General features: G+C 43.2%; 1 protein-coding gene across 1 annotated transcript in view; it reads left to right on the forward strand.

Annotated features, from left to right (window-relative positions):
• Window positions 1-3001: 3001 nt before the first annotated feature.
• Window positions 3002-26399, forward strand: part of KCNB2 (potassium voltage-gated channel subfamily B member 2) — a 203662-nt gene continuing 180264 nt past the window's right edge. The window contains exons 1-2 of the mRNA XM_075494806.1: window positions 3002-3038; window positions 25116-25800. Coding sequence (XP_075350921.1) covers window positions 25222-25800 — 579 coding nt within the window. The 5' untranslated portion in view covers window positions 3002-3038; window positions 25116-25221. The remainder of the gene's footprint in view (window positions 3039-25115; window positions 25801-26399) is intronic.

Genomic DNA, 26399 nt, shown 5'->3' on the forward strand with positions numbered 1-26399 from the left:
GCCTGGCTTCCTAGGGAAAAATCTGTGCCTTTGCTTTTCAAGTCCATTTTCTCTACACTGTCTTCTTCCCATCGCTTCTAAATCCATTAGCCCATTTCAAAACATCAACTTTCATGAAAAATAGTGACAGGAGAGGAGAGGAACCCACATTAGTGTCTCTGCTGAGGCTGCAATACACCTTTACTGTTATTTGCTTAATTTAGTGGAAACACTGGCCTTTCAGCACATAGAGTTCAGAATCACCCACAGCATATGTCACTAGCAGCTAGGGAATGGGACACAATGGATGGAGGATACTGAGTGTACCTGTGCAAGATAAGGAGTATTCTTATCAGGAGTGTGAAGTGGCAGAGCTTGTGGGAATACATTTCAAGTACAACTGAAGGTAGTTAGAGATAGAATCGTAGAATCATAGAATCACAGAATGCTTCGGATTGGAAGGGACCTTTACAGGTCATCTAGTCCAACCCCCCTGCAAGCGCAGGGACATCTTTAACTAGATCAGGTTGCTCAGAGCACCGTCCAACCTGACCTTGGATAAAGGTCACTAAAACATAAAACAAGAGCCACCCTGTCATGGTTTAACCACAGCTGGCAACTAAGCCCCACACAGCAGCTCACTCACTCCCCCCCGGTGGGATGGGGGAGAGAATTGGAAGAGTAAAAGTAAGAAAACTCGTGGGTTGAGATAAAGACAGTTTAATAAACTAAAGCAAAAGCCGTGAACACAAGCAAAGCAAAGCAAGGAATTTATTCAGTCCTTCCCATCAGCAGGCAGGTGTTCAGCCATCTCCAGGAGAGCAGGGCTCCATCATGGGTAATGGTTACTTGGGATCCTCGGTTCAACGGTTACTTGGCCATCACTCCGAACGTCCCCCTTTCCTTCTTCTTCCCCTGCTTTATATACTGACCATGACGCCATATGGTATGGAATAGCCCTTTGGTCAGTTTGGATCAGCTGTCCTGGCTGTGTCCCCTCCCAGCTTCTTCTGCACCTGGCAGAGCACGGGAAGCTGAAAAGTCCTTGACTGGTGCAGCAACAACTAAAAATCTCTGTATTACCAACACTGTTTTCAGCATAAATCCAAAACATAGCCCCATACCAGCCACTATAAAGAAAATTAACTCTATCTCAGCTGAAACCAGGACACACCCCAAAACCAACCTGTTTAACCTACAGTAAGAATATGAAGTTCCATGACTCTGCTTCCAGTCCTAATCAGCTTCCACATTTAAGTCACCATGTTAGTTCATACTCCTCAGAACAGCGTGTTTCACTGTGGTATCCATGCAATATTTTTTGCATTCTTCCACTGATTTGCAAAGGACTTACTTACATAAGTAATTTAAGAATAAGAGTTTAAGTTTTTGTTGTTTGTTGTTGGTTTGTTTTTGGTTTTGTTTTGTTTTTTTTTTTTTTTAAATGGGAACAATAAGAAATATGTTCTAGCCAATTTAGGAATATGTGAATACGTAAATTTACACCTCCAAGGTGGGGTTTCTTAAACATAATGCCATTTATCCTACGCTACAGGAATTTAAAAAACAGCTACAGTAAGTACAAAAATGTCTAATGAAATATTTCAGAAGAGATTATGGCATGTAACCTGCCAATTGAGATTTGATATACTGCAGGGAAGCCTGAGGACTTGACATGTAATTTTAAAAAAGTTAGATTTCCTTGACTTAAATAGCAACCCATGTATTAATCAAACCCCACAGAGCCAGCATCTTCAGGTATGCGGAATCTAAAGCAACATATACTTGCACAATAACAATCTCTAAAACTGTGCATCACTCAGGAAATTATTTCAAAAAGTCAGTCCCTTACTGGTTGTTATTTCTGAAGCTAGTTATGAACATAGGGCTGCTTGAAATGTTCCAGCAAAGCCAGTGTGTTAGTATCAAGATGCTCATTTGCATTTACTTTGGTTTGGTGAACTTTTATCGTCCCAGAGCCTAGCTCCAAACCAACTCTACTTCCTGGCAGGCTGCCTTGGAACCGGGAACCTTGTTTTTTCTTCAAGCACCACTTCATCCAAAGATCATCTAACCTGCTCAGGAGCCTGGCTTGCCATGTCTCAAGCAATCTGCTTGGTAGGTCTCTGGCGTCCCCCATGCTAGGGCTGACCCCCCATATACTGGTCTACGTTCAGATGTCTGAGGCAGGACCCTGGAAACCCGGGAACTGTCCACCTAATCAGGGCTTTCCTCCAGTTTTGCAGCAGTGAGGTGGAAGCCGGGGAGAACCCTCACTCCCCAAGCTTTCAAGCTCATACATCTTGGGCCTGAAGCCTGAAAACCCTCACATGGACTCACTGTGCAGGTGTCCAGGCAGGGCTCACCCTCCTACCACTGAATTCGTCTGCAGCTTGTCAGGCAAGCTGGCATTTTTGTTAGTTGAGCTGCTGCCACTGGTTGGAAAACTCAGGAGTTCTCATGAACAGGAAACTCTGCTTTTCAGATAGCTTTAAGAAAAAATATGGTTCTTTCCCAAAAAGAGTTCACAAATTGAAACCAGTACCTGGTAACAGCTTCATTATTGTTTGTCTTCAAGGAGGTTCCACTTGGGCTAAGTGCCCCATTTACACATCACAGCAGTACTCTCTTCCAGACATTACAAAGGATAAAAAGGCTGTAGGGAACTCTTGGGGGTGAAGGCTAGAGAAAAAAGCAATTAGGTTAACTTATTACTCTATCAGATTCGTATACAATCCCATAGGAAAAAAAAAGTCTGCATAAACCCTGAAAAATAGCTGGAAGTAATTTGTGGAGTTTTTTAGCTCGCTGGTTGTTTTGTGCTGCAAGCCGGGAGCAGAACTATGTTCTATGCGATGTGTTATTCACAGCTGGAGAAACATGGGCTTAATATTGGGTCAGGGTTTGCTGGTGATATCAAGACATTTCATTAAAAAAGGTAATGTCTGCAGGTTTTCTGCATCTCAGTCCTAAGATTTAATCCATGGGGAGCAAGTTGAAAATGAAAAATAATGATGGGAATGAGAGCTCCAAGGCCTAACACTTCACTTGTGAATACAGTAAGTTTTAAACAAATTATCCACATTTAATTTATCATATTTATCAGCAGCACAAGTTTATCAGATGTGTCGACAACAACTTCAGTCTAACCTCTGAGAAGCTCACTCCCCAGTTCTGTCACAACGTCAGAGCAGGACTACGCTGTCTGTGCACAGCTCAGTGCCCAGGTACCTGCAGAACTGTCCTGCTCAGGGAAAGCCTCAAACTGTGTTTCAGGACAATTAATCTCCCTGTAGCTCCCCCAAGAGCCTGCTAAGAGTGTGAGATATGGAGGAAGCTCTCCTCCCAAATGCCGGGCCCTATCTCTCCGCTCAGAGTCTCTATCCTCTTCTACCCGGCTGCAGGGGAGGAGCATGGGGATTGCCCTTATAATTAGAAGCTTCATACCTCTCACAACTAATCACAGTCTGATCCTCCTCTCTCTGCAATTGGCTTCTTCCCATTGCAAAATCCTCTGCTCCTGGATGTTTCGTTCTCCCCTGCCAATAAAGAGAGGTATTTAGCCAGTAATTCTGAGCAGCTGCTGAATATCCCTCCTTCCAGTCCTTGCTGTTTTCCTTCAGCTTCGACCTGCGCAGAAAATGCCTTCTGCTTATGCCTGAACTATTGTGACAGATTACTTTTAATTAATCTGTCATTAAATCATATTTGACATAGATCAGAAATAATCCAAAGCGAAACGCCTAAAAATTCTGACTCCCATTTCACCAGACTGGGGAAAGGCAGACTAATTGCTGCCTGCTACATAAACCCCAGGCAGGTACCGCAAACGTTCAAAGGAGCTTGGAAAGGACGTCTTCCATGGCAGCCCTCCTGGGAACAGAGAGCCCCGTTTGTGCGGCTCTGCCTCCACGGGGATGGGGAAGAAGCCAGTGCTCTCAGCCCTACCTGCCTGCTCAGGGCTACGCACCGCAGCAGCGAGTGACTGTAACAGAGGCAGTGGATGTTTCCAAAAACAAGAAAACCATCTCCTCGGAGATGGTATTTAAGGAAACACATTTTTTTCCTTGCAGAGCTTGCAGAGTTCAAAGCTAGAAGGCAGTATCTGATCACCTAGACAAGCCTCAAGCTAAGTACACCTTTGGCTATAAGCATCCCATGGCTTCCCCTATATAATATAATCAGGAAATGCCAGGTCTTTAGGATGACAGGATTGGGTTTTATTCGACAGGATTGGGTTTTATTCGACTGCTCTTTTGTCATAAACTTGGACCAAGCTACTGCAACTTCTAGAAACCAATAGTAGAGCAAGTTTAAACCTGCAATATACCTCACCTGGGACTCATGATCAAAGCTGAATCATTTCTCAGGTTGTGACCTGGCATGGGGCCAAAATAAGGGATCTCAGTTAAAAGGTCTGTGAATAACACCGGATAAGATTTTAATTGACAGAGAGGATTAACATTCAGCTCATGTTTAAAAAAAAAAACCTATGATGATTACATTACAAAATATGATTTTATTTTTTTATCAAAATGTAAGCTAGAGTAATCCATTACAGAAGGTTAAAAAAAGACTTTTGAGTTTGTGGAAATCATCACCGTCTTATGTTACACAAAGGAGAGCCCTATATCCAAATGTTGCAGGCTGGAGCTCCAGGAGCCACTCAGCAGGCATTCTGTCTGCTTGACAAAAAAGCCAGCCAGTAAATCTTATCTATGAGACTTCTACATATGAGGCGATGCCCAAATTTGAAATAAATCAGTTTGTACAACTCTGATTCAACTGTAATCATATTGATATGCCTTTGTTTAGTTCAAGTTTGTTTTCTGTTTGTGTTATGTTGTGTCTACAATTGATTTTAGCCCTGACAGCAATTACTATTTTCTTGTGCAGCTTCGTCCAGAATAATAATAAAAAAAAAATTCCACGCAGAGAAGAAAGGAACAATGAATCAATTTTTACAAACAGCCAAAAAAAACCCTCAAAACCCATCCAAATTGTGGCTAATTTGACGATGGCATCTTGCCCGTGATCTGTCCTTCCTGGCTATGCTCTTTTTCAGCTCCATTGCTGGTTTTGTGATACCCAGCCCTGTAAGTTTCCACTTACTGCACTAGAGAGGAAAAAGCTGCCACTATTGCCTTGCGTGCAGCAGCATACCATTCCTAGACGTGTCTACAGGATGGCCTTTATACACTAGTGAGACTGCTGTCCCATTGCATCCTATACAAGAGCTGAAGCCCCTTCCAGGAACCCCACTAGAACCCGAGGCTTCGAGAAAGTGTGTTGGAGTCCGATCCGTGGCAAGAGGAATAAAACCCATATTCTTCTGAATTGCAGAAATCTGCTAAAAGGAAACCAAAACCTGAAAAAGAGGAAAAAACCCTACCCCAAACCACTCATTAGGAAGCATGGAAAGCTATTCCGTGATTCAGGAAGTCCTTAATCCGGACCAGACTTGGTCTGAACTGTGGTGGGCTATGCTATTGCCAGATGCTGTTTCCGATGGGATTTATTTTAAGAGAATATTAGACTTGGCCAAGAAGCTGCCTTTGTTTCACTTGTTTTTATCTGGCAGTCTTAGGTGATAGAAAGGGCACTGGGATTGGGGTTTGCTCTTCTCCTAGAACACAACCTTCTTCTTTTTGACATTTGCTGGACTCATCACTGGGAAATTAGGAGACATTTCCAGACCACCTGACATTACATTTTGGCCTTGCAGTAATAAGATGATTACACTCAGGAAAATGACCAACTATTTATTTAGACAGACAGGCCAACTTTGGTGCTGATGACAGCAGTCCTCCCATTGCTGGTGCTTATTGTAATATCTGCTCCTACAAGTGAGGAATAGCCATGGAGCCAGCCCATAAGAGGATCATTCCCTTCTCCACAGGGAGTGTCTCTAGCGTTGCTGGGGCAGGGACTGACAGCCCTGAGTTGAGCTGAAATGGGATCCTGGCCATGGGCAGGGGTTGGGGGAGCCCCCAGGGGAGGCTGGGCAGGGCCAGCAGCCCTGGGAGTGCCTTCAGGGCCCTGACAAACACAAATCCCCTCTTCTTTCTTCAAAAGGAAGCAAATGTGTGGGTCACATGAATTCACTAGTCTGGTCAACATGGTCAGCAGCGGAGAAGATTATTTCTTGCAATAGTTAGATTGTGATTTTGAATGGTCCTCCTGCTGCATATCAAGATTTAACTATACCTTTCCAAAAGTCCGTTCATCTTCCTCCATCCACGTCTTCCTCTGTCCGCCCTCTCCTCTCACTCCAGGGAGGCGTTTGGGAAGCACTGCCTCACAGAGACCTAGTGGGCTTGTCTAGGCAAACCAGGCGTGAAGTGAGAAGGGAGAGGTCCAGCATGTTTACGAGGCTAGTCTTTGATGAAAGATGCTCTGAAGAACATTGCTGTAATGAGGGAGAAAAATCCTGCAACAGAAAGCTTGTTAGGGAAGAGATTTCTCTTTCATTCAAGCTGTGTCTTTCTTCCCCTTATCTGACCAACTGAAACAAAATTTCTCTGAACTAAATCTTTCCCACAACGTCTGCAAGACACTGGTCATCAGCATGGCCATACATTTTACACTTTTTTTCTGGTAACCACATAGAGGAACCACAAAGGCTTCCCTTCAGTTTCCAAACACAGTGGTGTAAGAGCAGAAGACGAGTGTTCACGAACAGAAAAGCCCCAAGCCTAGAAAAGGAGCGAGCCAAGAACAGTTAGCATTTTATTTACAAAGGAAAATTGAATAATGTAGATCCAGTGAAGTAAACATGTATCTAGGTATGATAATATACTTCTATGTGCAAAAATTCTTTCCCAGAATAAAGTTATTTTTACAGTGGACTCACTAGCTCAATAAAGAAATTTTTATTCCAGAATAATTCCTCCTTTTTGAAAGCAGATAAATTGCTTATTCTGGAGCAGTGTCTAGGCAGCATGCATACCGGCGTAGCTGGAGAACTGCGGGAACTCATCTATCGACTGCTCTTTCTGTCAGTTTTCCCAATAAGCAAGTCCTATTAGTGTCTGGGGGTGTGTGTGTATGACAGAGAAATACGAGAGTCTCTCTGTACAAAAAATACTGAAAAATCAAACATTAAAATCTCACAAAAACATAGTCTGCTTCTATAAAACACTTACAGCCTTCAAAACCACTCACTGCATCATGAAAAGCAGTAGAGGAGCACTGGAGCTCCTGAGAACCTATTATTTCATGAGCATCCAAATGAATGAACTCTGGTTTCCTACAAATGAATGAACTCTGGTTTCCTACAGCTCTGTCTCATGGGCTTTACTGACTGCAATGGCTAAGAAGACACAAGCTCCAGTTGAACTTTTCTCACTGACGTGACATATACATGCAGATTTTGAGGCATGTAACAACACATGAACTCCTAACGCCACCTTTGCCATGCTCTGGGCACAAAGGGATACACAGTGAGCCTCTCCACCCAACTGGCTTCTTTTTCTTAAATTTATAGGAATATAATAGTCTTTGAGAGTTTTACCCAGCTCTCACATTCAGCTGAAACTGATCAGTGGGTTCAAAAATTAGGAGCGAGACACATAGACACATGCACACACAAGGGTTGGAACGTATGGAATACATAGGTTCCTACATTTCAACTGGAGAGTAGTCGAGGAGAGGAATGGGTAGCTATGGAGCTTCATTTATCATATATATGATATGGAAGAGAATTTCCCTGACTGACCGTACGGGTAGACTAGGCTGAGTAGCACAGGCACGGATGTCTATGTCACAGATGTTCAGATTTCAGATGAAGTGCATTCTGCTGGAGGTTTCCACATAAATCATTGTTTCCACAGAAAACTAACTTTGAAATCAGCACCACTTAGGATTTCCACTACTGGGGTACCCATTCAGAAAACTTGGGAAGGCAGGCTGGGAGAAGATCACAGAATCATAGAATAATAGTTTGAGTTGGAAAGGACCTTTAAAGGTCACCTAGTCCAACCCCTTCTTTTTTTAAAAATCACACATCTTTATGTTCCCAAGCTGGTGGGCAACGAAGCAAATAAAACAGGGGAGAAGTTAACACAGTAAATGAGCATTCAAAGTTTAACCTAATTTTTAGTTGGTTGTAATTGAAATAATGGTGGCAATACTGCCCAATCCTTTTCTTGGATGGCTTTCAAAAGAATTAGGAGGTCTTTGAATTAAAAAAAAAAAAAAAAAAAAAAAGGAAGCTGCTAAACATTGTGTTGGAAAGCCTTCATCCCAGCAGCAAAATGTGCAACACTGAAGGCAGAATCTCAGAGCTATAGGATGAGATGAAGCCTGAGCAACACAATGCAGAGGGCAAAGCTACAGAGGAACTGTTATGAAACCTGAGAAAGAGAGGAGAGCTTGCAAAGGAGAATCGCTTTCTAAGGCGATACCTAAAATATAGAGGGACACCACTGAAGGAGGAAGAGAGACTTCCTCCCATTATTGGGAATGATAAAGGACTTTCCATTAAAAAGCAATAAAGAAGAACTATTAAACCCTATGGGAGGGAGGACGAGGCAGCGGGAGTAGCAGAAGGCTTGACTGCAGCCTGCTACCCCATCAAGACCCGATGACAAAAGCATGTGAGTCCCCCCCCGTGAGGGGTCCTGACTCCCCGGGCACTGCACCTCTGCCACGGGTCCGGCCTTGGCAGGCCCCGGCACGCCAACAGCACGGCTGGGCCCGGGCTGTCAGGTTGCCAGCCGGACTCGGGGAACACCCGCCTGTCCTGGGGTGTGTGCCCGTGCCCTGCCCGGGCTGGGGACGGGGAGGGGGGAACAGGGGGGGGATGGCGGTGTGGGTGTGTACGTGGGAGGGGTAGTATATGGAATTTTGTGTGTGTGCACATTCCCTATGCGGGAAGGAGGTGTGTGGGGAGGGAGGTGTGTAGCGAGGGGGTGTGCTCGTGCCCTGTATGGGAGTGTTAATGTGGGTGCATCCTTGTCTGAGAGGGGGATCCCCTGCTGGGGGGGCTAGTGTGGGCTCTGTGTGTGTGTGTGCATCCCCTGCCTGGGGGGGTTACTGTGGGTTGTGCGTGTGTGCGCATCCCCTGCCTGTGCCGCTGAAACAGTGGCTGTGCGTGTCCGTGTCCGTGTGTCCGTGTGTGTGCGCGCATCCCCTGCCTGGGCAGGGGTGCGGGGTGCGTGCGTACAGCCCCTGCCTGCTGTGAATGCGGGCCGTGTGCGGGTACGCACCCCCTGCCCGGGGCAGTGCGGGGTGCGTGCGTGTGCGCGCAGCCCCCGCCTGGGCCGGGGAGCGAGGAGCGTGTGCGGGCGCGGGTGTGCGCGCAGGCGGGCGGGGGGCGGCGCGGGGGGGCGGGGGGCGCCCCGCGTGTCCCGGCCGGGAGCGGCCGTGCCCCCCCGACCCGCCGCCGCCGCCGCCGCCGCGCACAGCCGCAGACACGGGCGGCCGCGCCGGCAGCCGGCAGCTCGCATGCAGCCGGGGATTACAGCGGGGCGAGGGCAGCGCGGGCTCGGCTTTTATCCCCCCCCGCCCCCCCCCCCCCCTCCGCCCGCCACCCCAGCCGCTCGCCGCGCTGCTTGTTCGGCGGCTTTTCGCCTGCGGGGGTAGGAGGGAGATGCCTTTGCCGTGGTTTTTCCACCCCCGGTCCTCTCCGTGCCGGGGGGGGCGGTGATGTGGAACAGGGAATGTAGAGCGAAACCCTCCCCGGGAAGGAGCGACCAAAACAAATCTCTCGCCGTGGCTTTGGCGGCCGCGCAGTGCCCGGGGAAGCCCGAGCAGCCCCTGCCAGCGCCGGGGAATCCCTCCTCCAGCCCCCGGCGGTGCCCCGGGCGCCCGCGGAGCAAGGTAAGCGGACGGGCATCTCTCCTCCGCCGAGGCTGGGTTTCATCCGGATTTTTTATTTAGAGACCGAGCCATGCACGCCTCTCGCACGGGGAGTTGCAAGGGAGGCGAGAACTGCCGGCCGTTCCCCGGCGGGCTCCGGGGCGCCCGGGCCGGACGGGAGCGCGGCTTTCCGGCGGGGAGCCCCGGGGTGCCCCGGGCGCGCTGCGCTGCGCGGCGGCGGCGCCGGCGCGGGGAGCGCCCCTCGGGAGAGGGGACACGCTCGGCGGGGCTGGACGGAGACAGGGTTTTCTCCCTGGCTGCCTGGATCAGTTTGAGGGAGAATAATGCAGCCCTCAGGCTGGAGCGCTTTGGAAACCGTGGCTTGTGTTTTCGTTCCTTCAGAGCTGCTAAAGGGAGGGGGGGGAATGAGATTTCGTAGTATTCTACCTCCTGCCGTGGGTGAGCTTTAAAGATAAAGGCTCGTCATTTGTTTCCGATGCTCTAATAGCGGTTGTGGGAACCTGATGATACAAAACCTCAGCGTTCTCGGTAGACAGCTGTCATTTGAATTCCCCCGTGGACCCGGGGACTGAAAAATCCCCTCTAGAAGAAAAACTGTGGCATTGTGCTAGTCTAAAATCTACTGGCATATATGCTTTCTGTAGATACGTTGCATGCTGTCACTCCCCTAGATTTAAAAACCTAAGTGTCTTTATAAATGGGCATGTTCACTGCATGGTTTCTACAAACCATTCAGTATGGTTCTTACATCAGAATTTCACTGCCCGGGTGAAGGTAGACCTTTGCTGAGACCCTATGTATGTACTGTCCATATTTATAGTAGGTCTTGGACTTCATTCAACTCAAGTTACATAATGATTAAGATATAAATAAGCAGTATACTTGCAGTTTCTTGGACGTTTTAATTCATCGCAGATGAGACCATCTCTAGCATCACTGCCAAAATTGTCACTTTTTAAATGTTTGTGTAAAAGGGAAGTGTTAATAGCATCAGGTGGAGGCTACATTCCCTAGCAAATACACAGTCATCAGGACCTTGCTATTAAAAGGACACCTAAGCGAAGGATTTCAGTGACCCCATCCTCTAGCTCTGACGAGCTGCCAGGATTGGTTTAGAAGAGGAGGAATAGCAGTGAGGCTGGACAGGCTCAGGAGTGGGAAAAGCCTGTCTGGTGAGGTTTTGCTTTAAAACCACTAAGAGTTCAAGTTTGCTCAGCTTGCTCAGCTGGCAAGTCGTATCCAAGTTAGTGCAGAGCTAGCACCCAGCCTTGGAGTCTGGGCAAGCTCTGAGAAACTAAACGTCCTACCAAGCCTGGGGCACGATCCTCCTCCCAGGGAGTTTTACTAGAAACTTTCAGGGCAGCAGGGTCAGTCAGTACATGCCACTTGTGAGATTTGTTTGCTCTGTGATCACCTGAGATGTACTAGCAAAGCTCTGGAAATCTTTGCCAGAGAGATGAGGTGCAGTACACAAAAAAAGTTTGTTGCTGGTTCTTAATGCTGCTGTCTTTTCCATTCAAACAACTGATGAACTGTTTCCTCCCTCAGCCTTATTGAAATTCGCAGCTGCCTTGTTGTGTTTTGTTTTGTTTTGTTTTTTTTAATGATGCTTCCACAGGCAGCTCTCACAACAGCATTTGAATTGCTCTCGCCTGCTTCTTTCTCAGCTGGACGCTGTCACTGGGGCTCAGCAGGTTGGCCTCATTCAGACATATGCAGACAGTAAAAACGAAAACATCTTCAGCTTGAGATGAGGGAGAAGTGCTGTTTGGAGCAGCATGCTTCAGTCTGAGCATTTCCATTGGCTTCAGCATTTTGAAATGTCCCGTTGCCGTAACGATGCCATGTCATATGTATTTATTTATTCATGCTCAGCCTTTTTTTCTAAGTGCAAGTTAATTGGCAAATTCTGGCTTGCCATTCAAGGCAAGGCGACGAGTCGAGATTCGCAATAGCTTTCTTGCCAACATTTGGGATTTTGCCAAACAGCTTGCTACTGTGACTTTTAGAAGAAAATCTTGATTTTATGTGACTTCCTTGAGCTTCATGTCACTACATGCGCAGGTAAAATATTTTTCATGGTGCTACTCTCTTTAAAGCTACCTGCTGGAGGACATTTCAGACAGTGTTTTACTCCGTATGTTGTTCTTATATAAACAGCATGTTGGGGAGGGGCTGTCTGGTCTCAAGTCTGCACGGTTTAGAGGAAAGGAGTCTTAGTGAATGAGAGACGAGGTACCTGGTGAAGGGGGCAGTGACTGGGAGCACTGCAGTGCTGTGGGATCCTGCTGCAGACCCCTCTGAAGGCATTTGCTCTTCCAGAATACAGACCTGCTGCTCCTGACAGGCAGAGCCCAGGAGGGAAAGCCGGGAGCCAGAACGGGAAGCTTAAAGTTGTGAGCCACTTCACTTCAGCTTCATCAGAGTAGACATACATGCATTCTAAAAATGAATTTTTTTGATGTTTTCAGGGGTCATTTCTATTAACTCATCATGTTATTGCATAATACCTTCTGACCCAGCAACAGTATACTCACAGCTCTTGGAGTTAAATAACCATCGCCTCTGAAAGGACTTTCCCTTTTTCTATAGTATTGCTATGGGAGATTTTTTTGCTTTTTAGAAAGAAGTTTTTTTACCTAATAGATGTCTGAATATTATAAACTTGGATGCACAATAAAAACAGGCTGTTGTTTACTTTGTTGGGTCGTGCTGTTTGTACTCTTATCAGGATGTCAGCATCCTAAGAGAAAATATTTTTGATTTCTCATAAGTAACTGGCATCTTTCTCTTTTGGTTATTGCTGAGGTAGTGGCACTGGGTATTTAATTTCTTGGATTTTATAGTAAATCTTTGGGACATGTTGTTTTAACTCACATTTTAGCAGGTAGAAATGAGTTTCTACTTCCTAACAATAATTTTAACTGTATATCAAAATAAACTTTCTAAATTTTAATTGCAGAGATCTCTAAGACGTACAACAGTGTTCTATGGGATACTGTGAAAATAAATTGCTTGGGACATTACAGACTTGATTTTTTTTCCTATTCTAAATGTAGATTTTTGTGCAATCCCATAGTTTCCCATGTTTATTTACCTATAATTCTCTGCCTATATGGAAAGGATTTAGAAAGAATTTCATTATTTTGAATTTTTTCTCGAGTATTATGCAATTTTAGATATAATATTGCATGCTATAGTAAATTGTTTAGTGATGCTCAAATTCAATCTAAGTAATATACATATATGTTAAATCTTATTATTAAATATAAAAAGTGGTCAGAGAAGCTGAACAATTCAATTTTTTATTGAACAGAACTTGGAAGTTTCTTCTCTTGGGTAGCTATAAGTATAAAGACAGTCCCAGTGTAGCTTCCCAGATCAGTAAATACCATAAAAGCCTTAGATATAATATGCATCAGTCAAGATATTTAAAATCTATTAAGCTTAAAACTGCCTGTATTCTCCATTAAAGCTGGAAGGACTGCAAAGGCTATTCTGCTTTTTGTCCTTCCTGGTGCTCATTACAGAATGTGCAGAAACTTCAGTGCAAGTCGCACATCGGCATCCTCCCGAAGTTTCACTTGTTTACTGTGCAATACATTGCTTTCTTCCAAGGCTGGAGGGCTGGAGTAAACTGAGGAGTTTTTAAACTGAGGACTTACTTTTTTCACCAGCACGGAAAGTATGACAATGATAACTGCATAATCAGTAAATAATGAATATTATTTTGAATGTACTTGTTCATGGATTATGGTGACCGCATGAACAATATCGAAACAGTAGTGGGAAAGTCTTAGGCCGCTAAAATCTGTGCGGTTTTTAATTTATTTGTTTCTAATGCGGGAAATCTATATTTAGCCGTAATGGCAGATCAGCTGTGACTTAGGTGCCTGGCTTCTATACGGCCCTATTCCTCCTCCAGATGACTATAAAGACTAGTCAGTAGCATCACTGCTGGCAGCAGCAAGAGAGTCAGAACCAACAATCTATTAGCTAATAAATAATATATGTCATGCTGGCATAATGCAGCTCTGAGTATTTTGGAGTAGGCTGTGATAAGCAGCAATTGTAGTCTTTACAAGGAACAATGGCAATCTACCAATTTACCTCTCATAATACCGTGACAGGGGGACTGCGGTACGCTGTGAAATTGCGCGAGGGCAGATACAGTCCGAGCCTAGACGGAGGGGCTGAGCAGCTCTGTTATCACAGCACCGGCACGTGATACAGGAGAAGCCTCTACGCTGGTCAGTGCTTCTCCTTGGGAAGTCATGCTTGCTCTTGCAGGGTATCCTTCGTGCCGCCATCATATTCGGGTATTAGCTTGTTAGGAAATAAACATCAGTTCTTTAGGTAAAACCATGTAACGAGGAAACGAATGCAAAGCTGTGCTGATAATTAACTGAACAAAGCTCTCAAATGTAATCTTCTTTGATGACACTGGAGATGAGCTTCTCCCCCTGATTGCCTAACAAGTTAAGAAATAGAAATCAATTATGGCAGTAGAGTTCAAATACAGAATAAATTTGCCTCAGAGCATTAATAAGACATCTCAAGGCAGTTCATAAAATAGTTTTTCACTGTACCTCATCAATAGTTAACTTTTAGAAAAATAGATGTATTTTAAATATATAGAGATAAAAATTACACCCAAGCTCAACAACTCAAAATGAGGCCATAATACTGCTTTCTACACAGCTTTCAGTTGTGTCTTTTGCTCTGTTAAAGCGTGAGGTTTCGGTTTCCCTACAAGGTGGTGACCTCATCTCAGCTGGATGTACTCTCAGATGACTGAATAATCCTGCTATAATTTATGGCCATACGTTTAGTGTAAATTTGAATATATCAGAAAGATCCCGGGACAGTTTGAGCAGAAAGTGCAGGCAGGCTGCAGCAGCTAGAAGAAACCGGCTAATGTATTTAAGCAGACTAAAAACAGTGAACTGGTCTAATTAGCCTTGAAATCACAAAGCTATGAATGACACTATTGTATGTGCTTATCCAGTGGTTGCTGAGATTAATAGCACACAAAGTTGATCTACCTTGACAGTAGTGCCATCTAGAAGGTCTTGCCTTCTAGAATATTTCCATCTCGTGCTTTCTTCATTCTTGTTATTGCTGACATAAAGCAAACTTCTTAACTGGGTAGGCCTTATGCTTGCATTATATTCAGGAATAGCCTGGCTACTGGTAGTTAGTCACTTTAGTCCCTATTTAGGCATTTTATTAAAGTAGTGCTAGCAGTGCTGGCATCTTCTGCTCCCCTTGAACTAAAGAAGGGATGAGAATGTTTGGCTGCTCTGAAAATAAGGATATATTTATAGATCACCTAGTAGAAGCAAAAACGTTTGGCTTTTTTTCAAGTGGCCTTGTGGTTAGGGTACTCACCCAGAAGTAGGAAATCAAACTTTTAGGCCTTTCTTAGATTAACATGATGCAAACAAATATTTCACCTCTTGTAATCCAAGATTCCCCCCAGCCAAAGGATTGCTCATACCCCTCAGCTACAGACTCATTCCTGTTGCCTTTCGAGCGCAGGCTGCCTCATTCTTGCTCCGTAGGAACAGGGAGGGTGGTCTCCATCCCTGCGGCCATCCTGGGGATTACTGGTAGCAGCAGTAGCCTACAAAATATAAACGACAGGTCTGAGTCCCCAAGGATGAATGTGGTCCCTGCGTGAATGTTTAATAACCAGGCAATTACATCAGTGGGTTGCTACCACCACCTCAAGGTATATTTTGAAAAGAGTGGACCTTGTTCAATTCTTCTGAAGGACTGTTTTATGTGCCTCTTTTAAGAGGAGGTTTCCAGGCTTAGAATACCGTGTGGGCGAGTTGTGGCCCTTTTGATCCTGACTATGCACTGGGCCTGGATGGGAGTTCAGAATATCTTCTTTCTGACCAGGAAGTATCGTGTTGATCCTGCCTTAGAGGTTCCCACACCCTTCTTTGAATGTGGGTCTTGCATGTTTGATATTAGAAACCCTGAACTAATGGCTCTGATGAAGCACATTTTTTAAGAGGATTCTGTGGCTTTTAAAAATACATTTTGGCTTGATAGAGGTAAATAAATTCATTTATAGTGGCAGGTTTATAAATGTTTTCCTTTTAGCCTGTCTTGATTTCAGAATTACAGCAACAGTAGCATGGGGTTGTGCATGATAGCGAGTCCTCACTTTCTTCTATTGTCAGGTCAATTTGAGGGTCAAAAATATCAATACTCCTGATATCAGCTGCCTTTAGGCTTGACATTCTGCTTTCCAAAACTTATGCTGTCTCCACTCGTGGTAGGACTAAAAATCAGTATGAAAATGAAGTGTAGCTTCTTCTCTGCAGTGTTAAACTGGAGTTCCCAAGAACAGCACTCCCTTACCCGATCCTCAAACCAGCTGCACCTTTGTGCGGGATGTGGAACCAAAACACCTTAGGCAAGGTCGGGAATCAATGTTTTCTGCTTTCTGGATGACTGCTTCTCTCAGATGGGCAAAATAAGATGACAGGTTATCATAGGCCCCATGCGACAATTTATAGTAGTAGGTTGGGGGTTTGTTTTGAGGCATTCCATAGTTTAAGACATCAAAATATTGAAGGGCTGGATTCACCAGAATCAAACCTAGCCTGAAATTTGACTTAATTTTTAATGATAAAAGCTTTTTGTGAAGACTTGCTGATGCTGTGACCTTGAGGACATTTCCAGCTGTGTAAAAAGGCGCCTGTCAGAATTGAGTCACCCAAAAATCGAGGCCTTGATTCATTCCTTCCAGCTTCAGTGCTTCTGTGAAGCACCAGAGATAGGAACGTAGGCTGTACTCCTGCTGGGTAGACTCACTGAGTTGAGACAAGCATCTCTTGAGTAAATCTGCCCATCTCAAACTGAAATCTTTGGCCATGTCTCTTTCTATCTGTTGTCTAGGTAGGTCGAGGCCTACCATTTTCCTTGACTGAATCAGCGAACAGTCCAGTTAGAAAGGGTTCCAAATGAAATTTTTGACAGAGGCAGAAATTGAACCCAAATGTTTTCATTTCCAAAGAAGTCACTTAAGAATAAGACCATGCTTTCCTTAACTGTAGATCTAGGATGGTGGGGTTACTTTTTTATTCTCTATTAGAAAATTCAAACTACTAGGATTCTGGATAAAGTGCCACAGCCAGAGTTTTGGATGCAGTTTCATTCAAAGGGGGATAAAATCTGGCCCTTCTCAATGTGTCTCGTTGCTTCAGACATCATTCTCTATGTATATAGTATAATATTATATATTGTGTAATATTTCCCTGCCTAGAAACCTAGAATCATCATTCAGTACTACACTATGCAAGTTTTTGTTCAGGAGAACAAAAAGACATCTGTGAAGTTCTTCAGCGCTTTCATCTAGTTGGCAGCAATGTTATTGGTAGGGAGCAGTAGAAGATTGAAGGGTTACAGAAGAAAACATTTTTAGAAAAGCCCTAAAACTAATTGTTTTAGGACAACTGGTTACAATAGTGCCTCCTCAAAGAACAAATGACATGTTGACAATCTCCTCCATCATCTTAATGCGCTGCAATGCAATTAGAAAAAAAAATCAAGTAGTGGATGAATAAATTGCAATTTAAAGCTCTAATTTATTAATATTAATGTATTTACTATTATTACTGTATCCTGTATATATAATATCTATACATTCTCAAAGAATTGTACGGAAGCACCAATCAAAACTGTGGATCCAGGGTGCTAGCCGGGATATAAATATGTCGGCTGATTTAGCCCTGAAATGAGGATCTTACATAATCACATTTCTGTAATATCTGGTTGTTTGAAATTAAAGAAAATCATCTGCCATTCGGCCTTGTACTTCTCTGTGAATGATCATCCCCTCTGAAATTTCCAGGGAGGGCTAAATATGCAGTGGAAGACAGTATCTTTGGTGAAAGCAATAACTCAGCCCTTAGCAACCAGTTGTAAACATAAATAGTAAAGTGCAGACACCACAGACAATTACATGCTAAACAAGAAATGCTTCAACCTGGGCTGCAATGGAAATGCAACTGCTTTTGTAAACCGAGCAGGAGCGCATCAGGATTGTTTTGTAAGGATCATATAGCCATGCTTGTCACAGGCACCAACAGCAGAGCGTTGCCAATAAGGAAAGACAGAGACCCAGAGCTGGTCTGAAATAAAGGCTGGTGGTGATCTTGATTCAGCGCTGGGACGGACTGCAAAGCCACGTTCGTTGCTCTCTTGCGACCTCAGTGCAGTCTAAGGGGGTGCTCCAAACCCAGCTCTCAGCTCCAGAGTTGCCGTGAGGTCCTACTTGAAAAGGACACTCGAGTCCTAAACTCCGTACAAGTCCTGAGGTAAAATTACACTGAATGCTGTCGAGAGCATTCAGCCTTTTGGTGTAAAGTTGTCCACATCACCTGTAGTGGAGTCTAGGGCCCACCCACAAGGCTTTACCTTGAGTAAGAGCTCCAGTAAGTAATTGCAAGTGCTACTGGAGTAGTTAGAAAACTCAGATGGGCCAAAAACTGCCAAGCTTGTGTGACTGCAAGATTTTACAAACGTTTTATCAGTTATACTCTCCCCCTTTTTCTGTCTTCTGTCTCCTTACCTATTTCTGTCTGGCTTTTCTTATCCAAGGCTCTTAGGGAATATATAAAGCCTCTGAGTCTGCTGCTCCTCAGTGAAGTTTAGCTCATCCATCTAAAAGACACTTCTGTGCTCAAGATGGTGAGAACAAGGAGTTAGCAGACAGACTGATTTAGTTGATTTGAAAAGTTCGTCTATAAAAGGCCCCATCTTTTTCGAGTGTTTCCTGCAGATCTCCGAGCCTTTGTGCAGCCAACGTTTAATTTTTCACATATCAGAAATAAATAATCTGTGAGGTCTGTTATGAAATAGAAATGATCATTGTTTTAGACCAGTTAGCCATTGTAATGCCCCAAGAACTGGTTTTGCAGGATTTATTCTCAAGGCAAAATCTTACTTTCCATACACCAGGCCATCCATAGCTGTAAGCAGAGCTCTCAAGGCTACAGCTGCAATTTGGTCTTAGCTCATGGAAGGACCCAGCTCTCTTACTGTCCCCACCACCCACCAGTGATGGCTCTGACCATGGTCATGGTCTGCGTGAGCCAGCCATTGCTCGCAGGGAAGCTCTGTCGCAGGGGAGACAGGCTCAGGCTCCATCTTTGCGCCTTCAGGCCATGTGGCTTCAAGTGGTTTCAGCCACTTGCCTCTGAGGACTTGAGCCCAAGAGCCAACACAGCTATCACAGGTAGTTTGGACAATCAAAGCTCAGCTACTCCTCTCCTGTGCATACATGCATGTGTTCCTGCATATGGATATGAATCTGAGGCATACACGCCATGCTCAGGAATACTTTGACATGTTTCCTGACACCTCCTGCCTTCAGCTTGCCAATCCTTAACTGTATGAGGTGTGACTTCTGTAAAGGTGGGAAATGGAAATAACGAGCACCTCATTTGAGTGCCATGTTTTTCTTCAGAGTTTTAGCTACCATCTCAGCCATTTTTTTAAAAACTGAAATTAAGGGAAAATGCTATTAACAAAGATCCCACAGCTCACTATTAAGAAACTGCAGGTCTTCATATTTTGAAGCAAAGAACAGACATTTGATAGCTGAGATGTGGTAGCAGAGGTATTACAGCAAAGCAGAAGTTGGAAAAAGCAGAATCATACAATCAAATAAGCCAGCATATAAAGCTCTAAACAATTGTTTACTCAGTAGAAATGTATTAGTTTGTCCCAACTAACTTGCTCTATCTTCTCTTTAATAACTTGCTGTATCCCAGCTTATAGGCTCTAAGAGTGAGCACACTGAGGTGGGCACAGGCTTTCTAAGGCTTTTTAGAATCAATCATAGAATCATAGAATATCTCCAGTTGGAAGGGACCCATAAAGATCATGGAGTCCAACTCCCTGCTCCTTGCAGGACTACCGAAAACTAAACCATATGACTAAGAGCATCGTCCAGACGCTCCTTGAACTCTGACAGGTTTGGTGGCATCACCACTTCCCTGGGGAGCCTGTTCCAGTGACCGACCACCCTCTCAGTGAAGAAGCTTTTCCTAATGTCCAGCCTGAACTTCCCCTGACATTACGCTTACAAAAAGCTAAAGCTAGATTTCCAGAAAGTGTTACATATCTGCATTATATACAGACTGCAGATCTGATTGTTGTCAGACTTTAATAAGTCATTTTTAATAGCCAAACTAGTCAATGCAACAATTATGTCCCCAGATTTTTCTGGATTTCAGTGAGCGTTTTTGCCTGGGAAAAAGAAAAAACATTGATCTTTGATTTTCCAGACCTGAAAAGAACACGTTGAATGGGATCACCCAAATTATTTTGTTTAATAATTTCAGAATGTCTTATTTTGATCCAGAGCTTTTTTAACCTTTAAAAAATAATTAAACATCAGTACATTTAGAACCAGAAATCTAGATTTTGTTTAAAAAATGTTGAAGACAGACTTTCAACAAATTCTGAAAACTTCTTCCATTTGTTTCCAAAGCAAGGAAATGAATTAATACAATCTTTCCTTGCAAACAACTTGACATCTTCTGACAAAAAATGGAAAAAGTTTGTCTCTTAAAAGTCAGAACAAAGTAAATTTGCTCCCCTTTCCTGGGGGGCTTATGATAGAGCCTCTTCTTATGTACTGCGTCCTTTTTTCCTCGCGGTGCTTTAAATGCACAGGGAGGACATGCTCCAACAGTGAAGCGTGCTTATGTAGTGGAGCACCTCCACATTCTTTGGTGCAATTTGTATGGCAAAGATTGGAAGGGAAGTTTATGACTAAGGCATGCAAAAGTAGCTTGGACGTGAACGTGTTTGGAGCAAGGTCTTGCACATGCAGGGTACAGCTGGCTCGGTCCATGGAAGGGGCCAGCGCTGCTCAGGCCAGCTGGCACGGTGACCTCTGTGCATGTGGTTAAACTCACCTAGGCTCCAAAGCAGATGGCTGCGGACAAACCACTTATTAGGAGCAGACCTTGAAGCATGCTGACTCTCCAGCCATCCCTGCAAATTATTGGGGAGAGTCCTAATTGTGCCGTGCCAGGCAATGCTCTGGTGACATGACAGCACAGGCAACTGAGTTCCTCTGCCTGAGGGTTTAATCTGCTCACGTAGGCATGCCCATCAAATGTGATAAAAATGCTAAGGACTCTGAAAAAAGCAGCTATGTCAGTTTGAGCAGCCAAAATTATTGGATGCTTTAGACATCTATGATCTTCATTTCTCCATTATAGAGCAATGGTAATAATGGCCTCCTAGTGATGTTGAGAAGGGAAACTCTGGGATGCCCTGGGAGCACTCAGGTAGGATAGCGAGAGCTCCCTGAGGGAAATTAATCACTCGGTGTGTAGTATTGGGTTTGCAGTAGGCCATGCTAAGTAACATCAGAGGCCAAATACTGAATGAGAAAGATGAAAAGAAATGGTAAACGATTACCCGTTCACTTAATGCAGAAGGGATTGGTGTGGGGGGAATCACACCCTTGAAAGCTGTATGCATATGGTGTAGGGAAAGACACTTAACCTTTGTTCTGGCTTTCCCTAGCTTTTTGAGTAGTAGTCTTTGCAGTTTTAACTTTTATTTAATGCAAAGAATGGACTTCGGTTTGGAAGAGTTTTATTCAATATTATAGGTATTTTCCTATGAAGTCATTTTATCATTTCAAGGAAAGAAAATCACTTTTATCTGGAGTTGCTCTTATATATCTGTAGTTAGAATTTGTGTCTTTCTCTACTGATTGCTAAGCAGTGCTGGTGAGCGGCAGGCTGGCTTTGCCTGCCTGCCGAGGGGTAGTTGCATTTCTTACTAGCCCATGATGGAAAAAGTGCATGGTAGAGTTGCACACAGACAAAAGGTTAAGGCAATAAACTAAACTGAAAAATATTTTAAGCCTTCTCAGGACAAAAATTGCAGAGTCTGAAGAGTTAGTTGCAGTAGCTAAAATCCAGAAAGGTTATTTAATGAATTGTAAAGGTAACCTCAGTTGCATAATTTTGTTATAATGAAAGATCTGGTGATTTTGTGTGAAATTTATAATGTGGATTATAAAGTTAAAAATGTTAGGTAGTTAAAGTAGAGGCTATTGATTACATGTTTGTTAAAGGCACATTTAAATACAGGCTCTATAGTCCAGGCTTGGGGAAAAGCTGCGCAGGAAGAAATTTTAAAAATTATCAGCAGAAAACAAAAGAAGGTGTGAAGAACGGCACTTAGGAAGCAAACTAAAAGAACTTTTTTTTTAAGTTATGTAGTCCACTGCTTGTATATAGTTCAATGAAAGGAGCTCTCAAAAAAGGCAAAAATAGCCCTCACATTTCAAGATTCTTCATTTGGGAAAATGCTTTTTATTTTTCATCTTTTCGGAGTACTACATTGTGAATGCTGGTTCATCCCTTGGTACATACGTACATCGCACCTTGGATGCAGTCTTCTAAACACTAAACTTAATAGTGTTTCACTGCTGACTTCAGTATGACCACAGTTAACCAGGATTTTTAAAGCTTTTTAGAAAAGCCACGTTTCCTCAAGTAGGAAGATGCAACCAATAATTATACTGACAAATCAGAAAATGTTTTATCAGCTTTAGACCAGTCTTGGTGACACTATAATTTTGCATTGTTTAACAAATCTGTGTGGTAACTACACTGCATAAAAGCTAAAACAATGCATAGTCTTGCATATCTTTAGTTTTGTAATCAGAAAAGCAAATGAGGGTATGGTTAACCTAAGATTAATCAGATCAACTGCTTGATTTCTACTGTGTTTTACTCAGTTTTACTAGTATTAGGGAACACATTAACAAAAAAATAAGAAATCTCTGAGATTCAATAGTGAATAAACTAGTGAACCTCTCTAGAAATTGTCTGAAGACTTGACTGATTAAATGGAGAATGACAGAACCTCTCTATGAATTTCTTAAATTCTTGTGTTTTGTTACGTAAGGCATCCTTTAAAGGAGAAACATCATTGTGCATTAAAGTCTAAAAGGATTTTTTCAAAATGGGTTGTAAATATTTCCTCTGTGGAGAAATAGCCTCTCATAACTGCTTAGTGTTTATGTGGTCGTCTCTGTCAGAAGACTGATAAATGCTTCACAGACCACGAGGAGATGCTTAAGTGAGGAGACCTTGTGAAGACCTGAGTCCCCCTCTTCTCAGAAGTCCCCCCATCATCCCCTTGCATCTAAGGCAATGAGGAGGAGGGAAAAATCAGAGAAAAAATCAACCTAAGGTGAAGAAGAAAAAAAGCAAAACACAAACACAACAGAAAGGGGTTTACAATATTATGTAAACCTACTGATGTCAGGGCTTTGATTTTGATACGACATTTATCTTTGCAAGTGAAGTTATCAGATTATCTTTTTCATGAATGAAGGTAAATGTTACAGGCTTAAACCCTTACGTAAATAGGCACAGAGGTGCTCTGGGTTGCACTGAGATCAGGAGGGAGCTTCACAGGGCAGTGCTGGAGGCAGGATGGGAAGAGGCAGAATATTTTGGCCCTTGTGTTTTTGAAGTAGGTCCAGCTTGACAGTGAAACTGCTAAGATGGTGGTGTTTTGAGCTGTTGCCAGTATGGGGATTAGCAAGACAGTGAGCTATGCACACAACCAAAAAAAAAAATCTGTAAATGTAAATATTACTCTGATGGGTAATTTTCCTTTTCCCTGACATTTTTGGACGTGGAAGTCTGTTAATACCTGTATCATACGTGGCCGAGCCTTATTATTACTTTATCTGTTGGTGGAGGAACTTTTAAAGCTTAGATATAATGAGGTCTAGTAATTTTAATTTTATACTAGCAACATAGTCAACCCTGTCATAAGCATGTCAGATGATATGCTGAAATAATTGTCTTTCCTGGTACTTTTAGTAAAGGATTATTCTAGATCCTCACTGCTTTGGTGAGGGTCTGGTCTTTGTGACCTTCTAATTCCCTTTCAGATTTTCACGTTTTTTCATGGTGAGTTTGGACCCATTTGTTCTTGTGCCATCATGGTCCTTTAGTACAAATAATTCTTCTCCCTCCCTGGTGTTTACCCCTGATGTATTTATAGGTAACAATCCCTCCCATCACAACCTTCATGCTTGCTCTGCAAAGAGGATCAAATTCTTGTTCACGTCAAATGATTGTTAAAGCTGGAGTTATTTGACTTCAAAAAAAAAAGACCAGACTGTTGAATTGTTGATTTGCAGAGAATGGGAGGAGGAGATATCAACTCAGGGAAATTACTAAGGAGGACTTTCCTAATTCAGAAGAGACGCTTGTCTAAGCATTCTTAACATTCTTCCCTTTGGGCCACGGTACCATTGCTAGGTTATTATTTAAGCACTGTGTCAGATAATTGACCATAGTAGAGGTGGTAGGTGGGTTTCCTTCTGGTTTGATACTGATACTCCAAATTTGGTGACGAACAGCTGCACTTCAGAGTTCACTGAAGCACTAGGCACAGCGAGTGAGGATGCACCTGCAGATTATTAAAACCGAGATTGCTGACTGCTGTCACGCAATAGTGTCCCTGCAGCAACTTAACAGGTGGACAGGAGGGACAGAGAAGAGCCTTTCTGAAGAGCCAGGGAATGGTATGCACAGTCCTTGCCTATATAACTTGTATTACTGTTCAGTTGGCTGCAGAAGAGCTAGGATTCTTTTGACCTATTTGTAAATAAATCAGCAGTGTCAGGTATTAGAAAATTTGACTTGTCAGAATGGCAACTGAATTGTTTGGTGAGTAATGTTTGGCCATGAAAGAATACGGTAAATCATGATTTGGGTTAGGGGGGGAGGGAAGCAGTTTGGTTTCACAGGAGATTTTGATATGCTGTAATTGTTTTATTCAGTTTCAGAACATATCTTCCAAATTTGAATTATTCAATAAAAGGGAAGCTAGCCCCCATATCACTTTTTCCTTACAGATATCTCTACAATCTTTCCATTAGCATACCTCACATTAATTGGCAAGTAATCAGATTAAGCTAACATGGCTGCATCAGAAACTGGCTTTAAAAAAACCCAAAACAACAAAAAAACAAGTCCTCTGTACAAACTGTCACAGTTGATTTTCATGAATGCACAGATTCCAGTGAATTTTTTCTATTGCTTAAACATAGTGCTCTTAGCTGTTCCAGTTGTTCCAGTGGTTCTGTACGCTACCACAAAAGAGTCTCACTGTAGAGAGAGCAAATTACCGTCATTAAATTTTCATCTGCATATGAAAGCGTGGAAGGAGAGAGACAGAGAGTGATTGGGGAATATATTGTACACTGCAATATTCTAATTTTTTGTCTTTTTTAGCTTCAGGAATGGAGCTGTCTATCTGAAGAGGACTCTGCCCAAATATTTGTAGTCTCCAAGCTCATTCTGCTAAAGACTCTGGTGTTACAACTGCATCCTTTTCAGAATGGCTGAGAAGGCTCCACCAGGGATCAACAAAAAGTCTTCAAGGTCTACCCTTTCTCTGCCTCCGGAACCAGTGGAGATCATTAGGAGCAAAGCCTGCTCGCGGAGAGTTAAAATAAATGTTGGTGGGCTCAACCATGAAGTGCTGTGGAGGACTTTGGACAGACTTCCAAGGACACGATTAGGAAAGCTCAGAGACTGCAATACTCATGAATCTCTGCTAGAAGTATGTGATGACTATAATCTAAATGAAAATGAATATTTTTTTGATCGACACCCAGGGGCTTTCACTTCCATTTTGAATTTCTACAGGACAGGGAAACTACATATGATGGAAGAAATGTGTGCTCTTTCTTTTGGCCAGGAGCTTGATTACTGGGGGATTGATGAGATATATTTAGAATCTTGCTGCCAGGCAAGATACCATCAAAAGAAAGAGCAGATGAATGAGGAGCTGAGGAGAGAGGCAGAGACACTGCGAGAGAGAGAAGGGGAAGAGTTTGATAATACCTGCTGCCCAGAGAAAAGGAAGAAGCTCTGGGACTTGCTGGAGAAACCCAACTCATCTGTGGCAGCAAAGGTAGGATAAACTATGCTTAATGCAAAGACAGTAGAAAATGGTTTCATGACCCATGTATCTGACATGTATGAATCAAGAACTTTCACTAAAATATTTAGAGAAAAGAAGAATCTAAAAATCTACATATCATGAAGTGAATACACACAAATCTGTCCTAAGATCCTCTGAAATGAGCAGAATGAATCCTGTTGACTTCAGTTGATTTTAGGCAACTGCTACCCTTTACTTTTTTAGTATATAATCAGAAACATCTGTGTGATTGTTAATGGACTCCACATTAAACTCTTTGATGAAAACACAGCCAGAGAACACTACCTAGTTTTTTGTTAGAAAAGCATTTGGTTATGAGAAACATACGTTTCAGTATTGCTACTTGTCCTATTACAGGCATTGCACCGGTGTGGTATCAGTGTCTCATAAGGTGTGCTGGATAGGTTATCAAAGAATAGTGTCAACAGCCGCTGTCTGGCGTGGTTTTACATTGGGCAAGGATTGCAGTATGTTTTCTCTTACACTACATTTTTGCGATCAAGAATTAGAGTGTTCTGTATAAAAGTATTAAAATATTAAAGCATGTATATATATACATACATATATAT

Source organism: Mycteria americana, chromosome 2 (assembly GCF_035582795.1).
Source record: "Mycteria americana isolate JAX WOST 10 ecotype Jacksonville Zoo and Gardens chromosome 2, USCA_MyAme_1.0, whole genome shotgun sequence".
NCBI classification, from domain to species: Eukaryota; Metazoa; Chordata; class Aves; order Ciconiiformes; family Ciconiidae; genus Mycteria; species Mycteria americana.